Source organism: Capsicum annuum, unplaced genomic scaffold, assembly GCF_002878395.1.
Source record: "Capsicum annuum cultivar UCD-10X-F1 unplaced genomic scaffold, UCD10Xv1.1 ctg4778, whole genome shotgun sequence".
NCBI classification, from domain to species: Eukaryota; Viridiplantae; Streptophyta; class Magnoliopsida; order Solanales; family Solanaceae; genus Capsicum; species Capsicum annuum.
Genome location: NW_025855447.1, coordinates 180,437 through 187,533, shown reverse-complemented (window position 1 = coordinate 187,533; position 7,097 = coordinate 180,437). Strand labels below are relative to the sequence as shown.

The window sequence follows — 7,097 nt, the reverse complement described above, 5'->3', positions numbered from 1 at the left end:
CACTGACACTCCTTACCAGTCCCCCTATCCGCCCATCTCCATACAAAAAAAAAAAAAATTTAAAATTTATTTTCTTAAAAAAATTAAAATTTGGTTCTTAACTCCCCCCACCCTCCTCAAACAATTTATTTTTATAATATTTTTTTTTATATTCCATAGCAAACACACCCGCAACATACATAAAAGATGCATTCAGACTTTATTCTTGTCGTTGGTGGTCACATCTCAAAACAACAAATGAAAATAATTTTTTTACTATAAAAAATGAATCCAATTACATTTATTTTGATCTGCTCTTGTATTAATTTTGATAGAATTTGGATGAACTTAACAACTTAATATATTTACATGACATAATTTGTGACAATTAGCAAAAAAAATTTTTTACTAACAACTACTGATAAATTTAATATTTATAATAATTAAAGATATTTTAAGAAATTTACCATATACAATACAGTATCATATCGTCAGTGAACGATACAATCCATCTCAACATTATATTGTATTATACTGAACAGTACAATACTATATCATACAGTACCGTACATTAGAAAATCACGACAAATCACCATCCAAATAAAGTTTTGAAAGACCTCGTCTTGTGGTACTCCTACAATCTGACAAGTTTGAAGCAAATGTAATATCTAAGTTAATATCTATAAATCCAATTTTATGCAACCAAATGCATTGAACCCTTAGCGCTTCATTTATTTTCCTTTCCTAATGTTCCTTCTGTTTTTGGGTGCATGACGAATAAAATCCTATGTCAAGTCTTGGCCATGGACCAATATCATCATTTATATCATCGAAATTAGATATGCTTTTTTTATATATCTACTCGTAAATCTTCCCAAATATAAGAAATATATATTATTACCTCATTTGACTTTGCATTCGTAATTTAGTTAATTTTATATTGTTAATTCCTATTTAGGGAATATAATTTTGAAAATACCCTAAATATCACATATTTTCAATACAACGGGACAAAAGGCCACTCCTTTCAATAATTACAAGGTTAAATGTAATTAGTTATATATTGTAAGGATCAAAATTATAATTTACCAATAATTAAGAGACCAAATCTATGTTGTAGGGCTCACCTGAAAGATAGAAACGCTTCATCCCCTATGGCAACCTTGGCAGTTTGTACCATTGCATTATCAGACCAATCCCAAAGGAACTTGTCAAAACTAGCATAGTTTTCACTTAATCTAAACACCCATTCATTCTTAATCAGCAATGCTCTCAACTCCTTTCCAGATATTCCATGACCAATAATTCGAACCACTCCGAATTCAGCAGCGGAGCTCAATAACCTAACCATCGCATCATTTTCCCTTTGCAACAGTGACTGACAATGAATTTCATCAGGCACCCAATGATGTGTAGTTTGGGGGAGTGTCAAGTGAGGAACGTTTACGGATAGATCAATGTATTCACCCAATATTGAATCGGCAGCCGAACGTGACCCTTTCCCCGTGGGGATGGGAGAAGGTGGTGGCGCTAGATAGGAGGAGGACAAACGCTTTCTCATATTCATCAATAATAATCGATATCTCTGGGAATCAAGGTGGATTGATGAAATGGGAAAAGGAAAGTAAAGTGTTGAGAAAATTTTAGTTTGATTTGAATGGAATAACTTTGGTTTGGTGAACAAAGTGCATGGGCCTTGGTGGCAGGTGCAAATCTAAAAGAGAGTAGTAGTAGTACTAAGCACGTCTTCCCGTCGCTAATATTCTAATTTTTTTCCTTTAATCAAGTAACCGATTAAAATATTCAATTGAAACTGTTTCCGAACAATGTTCAAAACTAGTACGCATGACACGCTTTGCCCGGTCTAAGAAAACATATATGACTTTTATTGTTAATTTGTTTGTTTTAGGAATATATAAAACAATATAATAGGTAAGATATACTCATGAAAAAACTTATCAAATTATTTTAGAAGCATTATATTGGTCCATATATATATACACACACTTTTTCTTTATTTATTCACAAAACAATGGAAAGGCATGTCTAATACCAAACAAAACAATTTCTTCACCAGTTGCACAATCAATTTCTTCCAGTAGAGAATTCTTCTCTGTCGACCCAACTTACTTAAAAAATGATGAGTGAATCCCACTTAATCCCCTAACATTTAAGGTTTGCGAAAAGGTACCCCTCCACATATTAAGAAGGAACGATAACCCTTTATGCAATATTTTTCGGTGAGATTTTCGTTTTTTGAATAAGGACGCTACAAGAAAATGCATATAAAGCTATAAAATATATCGTAGCTAAATATGAAAAGTTTCTTGGCTAAACACTTTAATCATCAATTTTTTTCCGTGTCATTCGTAGCAAGAAGCGACGCAATTAAAAGTTAGCTACAGACGTTACATGGTTTATGCATGGCTAAGGGAAAATACTTACAACTACAAAAATATAGTGTTGTAGCTGTGATGGTAAAGCATCTTGCTACGAAATATGTACTTATAGAAAATATTTTAATCTTTTGCCACGAAAAATAAATCTTTAGCAATTTTTATACTACAGCCACAACATAATCTATTGTGGCAAAGACTTGATTTGTTTGCTATGAAGATTTTAAATTTGTGGCTATTTTATCTTTTTGTCTCGTAATAATAATACTTGTATATAGCTACGAGTTAGACAAGCTATAACTGTAAAATAAAATATTTTCCATAAATATTTTAGTACATGGCTAAGAATTTATTCCTTTTCCCACAAAATACATTAATTATAATAGATAATTTTTTTATTTTCTATTAAAAGTGAAAACATAAATCATCTTTTTATAATTTTAAATTGTAGATTTTTTCACAAATACGAAAATTCATTGCTACACATTAAAGAATACTACTATAAGGATTATTAATTACACAAATTTCCATAATATAGCTAAAATATAAGTAAATTTCAATAATTTTACAGCTACAAATTACATAATGCAACTACAATTTCATTTTTGAGATTTTAAAATAATTTTCAAATTACATAAAATTATATTTTACAATTTTGAAAATAATCACAATATACAATTCTTTTGTCTTGTTTGAGTTCAAAGTAGCATAATCTTCACTTATCTTTGCTTTTACGATCTTCAACTAAAACTCAACTTAATCAACATCCGTTCGAATTTGTCATTTAGATGGACTTATTCCATGAAATGCCTATAGATATGGTAAAGTAATTTAGCAATAAAAAATCACGATCAATTGATTATATATGCAACTATATGTATATATAAATATTCAAGGAGAAAAAATATATTTAAAAATAAGAAAAAATGCAAAGTAATTAAAGAAGTAAACAAACCTATAGATTTTTTAATTTCTTAAAAACCGTAGATATAAATTTAAAATTTTAAAAAAAATATGAGAAGTTGTATGTATGCATATTATGATAGAACTAGATTTAGAGATCCACCAAAATATTATAAATACTAATGAATAATATAGACCAATCCCAAAAATATAAAGAACTAAAACAAATATTATTTGGGAAACGAAGAGAATTAAAAATAAGAAAAAAAAGACTACAATATAACATAATTGTTGGAGTATGTCAAAAATCAATAAAAGCACAAAAGGAAGAAATATCATATTTAGAATCATAAATAGATAGTCTAGAATACATATATGAACATGATCTATACACTATCAAGAAGATAAAATGAACAAACAAGAATTTATAATAGATGAAAAAACATATGAAAATCACGAAGGATTAAAAATAAGAATAGTATTTTCTAATTTAGGAAGAAGGTATAAGAAAATAGGTGAACATTTATATTTAATGTTAGAAAAAGAAGAATTAAAATTAGAAGATAAATTAATAGCTATGGTAAGAATAGCAAGAGAAAATGAAGAAATAGACAGGAAAAAAAATAGAAACAATAAAACAACAAACTACAGATGAAATACAGAAAATAGAAGAAATAAAAAATAATAGGATTACTGAATTAGAAAAAGAACTACAAATGTTAAAAGATCTGTATGAAAAAAGACAGAAAGAAAAAAAAACAAAAAGATAAAGAACAAAAATTATTAGCTGAGATAAATCAATTTAAAGAAAAATTAAAAGAAAGAAATAAAGAATTAGAAACTAATGAAATAGAAATAAATACAATAGATGTTGAAGAACAGATAATTATGATTTGGAAAGTAGTGAAACATATACAGAAATCTTAAAAATATAGAAAAACTAGAAATAAATGAAAAACAAGAAGTAATTAATAAAGAAAACTTAGAACATATGAAAAGGATGATGAAAAAATAATCCTAGTACATCATAAATAAGAAAACCTACATATTATTATTAACATAAGTTTAAAAAATATAACCTAAAGGATGAATATAACAAATAACACCAAAATAAATAATCAATAAAAATTATAATTTCTTAGACTTAGACTGTGTAATAGATGTAGATAAAACGATACAGTTATGGATAGGATATATAACAAAAGAATTATTAGACAATGGTATAAATTCAATAGATACACCAAAATATATAAAAAGAACACTAATATGAATAGGAATATTATGGTTTTAAAATTTAACTGGAGATAGTAAAAAGGTATTAAGGGCTGATAAAAAACCAAAAGGGACAACAGTAATTAAACTAACACTGATAGACATATTGAAAAAATATGAAATAATTATAAGAGATGAATTTAACAGTATTACAATAGAAGAAGAAGAAGAAGAACAAAACAAAGAGAAAGATACAAATAGAAATTTAATGTTAAAACTAGAAATATGTAATATGTGTTATATAGATGAATATACGTGTGCATTTAAAGAATACTACCATAAAGGAGCATACAATACCGAAGAAACTACAAAAGTAAGAAGATTACATTTTAGTAAATTACTTGAACCATTTAGTTCAAAATTAATAAAGAATTGGGATGAAAAAAAGATAGTAGATACCCTAGGAGCAAGAATAAAATTTCTACAACAATGGGATAGAAATCTATGTGAAAAATACAGAGAAGAAATAAAAATGAAAAAAAAATTAATAAGGAATTTAGCATGTTGCAAGGATAAAATAGCACCTCAATTTAGATGTGAAGAAAAATATTATAAGAAAAGAAAAAAACATAAGAAATATAAGAAGTATAGAAAGTCAAAATATAAGTATAAGAAACCAAGAAAAAGATATTATGTAAAAAATTTTAAATATAAAAGACCATATAGGAAAAAAAATATATAAAAGAATGTACTTGTTATAATTGTAGAAAACTAGGATATTTTGCTAGAGATTGTAAAATACCTAAAGACCCAAAAAAGAAACAAGTATCAGAAATAAAGATAGAAAATGCAGAATATATGCAAATAGATTATATAGATTACGAATTAGAAAGTAAAGATAGTATATATGAAATTTTGGAAAATAAAACTGTAACGCCCCGATTCCCATGAATCGGAACGCCACGCGGTGCTCGTGTACCCGAGAGACCACAAGCTAACCCTTCACTGATATCTGTATCTGTTCACTGCATAATATAATACGATAAATGCGGAAATTGGCTAAATCTGGCCATAAGGTTCAAACATCTAAATATACAATACTGAAAGCTAAATATCAATACATCTTTCTGAAAAGCCTCTACACTATCTGAACTGTGGAGTTGAAGGGACAATTCCCCAACTAACTCCGTCTACTAAAATCATCAAAACGCTGAAATAGAATATCCTCGGATGATGAGGACTCACTGCTGCAAGATCTGACAGCTAAATATACTCTGAATCTCGCTCTTCTGAACCTATGGTGGGGAAAACACCATAGCGCGAATGCGTCAGTACAAAGAATGTACCGAGTATGCAAGGATAGGGTAAGGTGAAATATAAGGCTTATGCATAAACATAACAATATGAATAATATGTATTCGCTGGAATAAACATACATAGAAACTCTGTAGTTACCAATTTTGAAACATGTCTGATCAACAATACACCCATGGATGCATAAAGTACAACTGAAATTATCATGATACGGAATGTTACATTTTGAACACTGACTCCCAAAAATAATAATAATGACAATAAGATACTGAGTATCTGAATCTACTAGAGCTGACATCTGTACTTATCCATACTGAGAAATCAGATAACTGATATTACTGATATTTGATATTCAAATTCACCAACTCTAGAACACTGAACAACTGAATCTGAGATCAACCCTCATCTAGCAGGAAGTCTCTCTGAGATCAACCCTCATCTAGCAGGAAGTCTCTATACTCAATGATAATGATAATAGGTAAATAAGTTCAAGAGCAACCCTCATCTCGCAGGAAGTCTCTCTACTCAATGATAATGATAGCAATACTGGGAGGCCTGTATCTGACAGCCTCAACTTCTGTACATTAACTGAGTTCTTTTCTGAGACTGTTACTGAAACTGTCGGAATGATCATTTAACCGACATGCCCCACTTACCACAAGTGGGATCCAACCTGTACCCCAGTTGGAAGGGTGTCAATACCGTGCCACCAGTAAAGATAACTGCATAGGACTCTCTATTATCAGGACCTCAAACGAGAACAGTGGGACCCTCTCTCGCAGGACAACCACCTCATCTAACCCTCTACTCGTAGGATAGATGTGTCAACCTACGCTGGAGACGTAGTTCTAGAGCATAAGGATTTCTACCAGGAATCAAACCCTCTACTCGCAGGAATGTTCCCATCCTTAGCTCGCTCGATGCTGAATCCTACTCCCAACTGAAAGACACTTAACCGGTTCTTAACTATACTCAACTGAACTGAATCTGTTCTCATATTATGATACTTTATCAATATGACAAAGTTCGCTTGAATCCGCTCTCTGACGGAGTATTTCTAAATGCCACTTACTTTTAAGATAAGCTTACTATCTCACAAAAAGTGCAGAGGTCTGTAACAGAGTGAATTGATATGTAAGATTTCAGAGCTTCATGGCCCGAGTATTCGATAAAGAATGATTTCCAAGATTACTGAGTTTTTCCCAAGTTTTGAAACTAACTGGGAGTTCATTGTTCATCGCTCGATTGAGATTACCGTAAAACTGACTCGGCTCTAGATCAGCATACTATTTC

General features: G+C 29.9%; 1 protein-coding gene across 1 annotated transcript; it reads right to left on the bottom strand.

Moving 5' to 3' along the window:
* Positions 1 to 580: 580 nt before the first annotated feature.
* Positions 581 to 1,754, bottom strand: LOC124892488. The gene has a single exon (XM_047403770.1). The coding sequence runs from the start codon at positions 1,544 to 1,546 to the stop codon at positions 1,103 to 1,105; it is 444 nt and encodes a 147-aa protein (XP_047259726.1). The 5' UTR covers positions 1,547 to 1,754; the 3' UTR covers positions 581 to 1,102.
* Between the last annotated feature and the right edge of the window lie 5,343 nt (positions 1,755 to 7,097).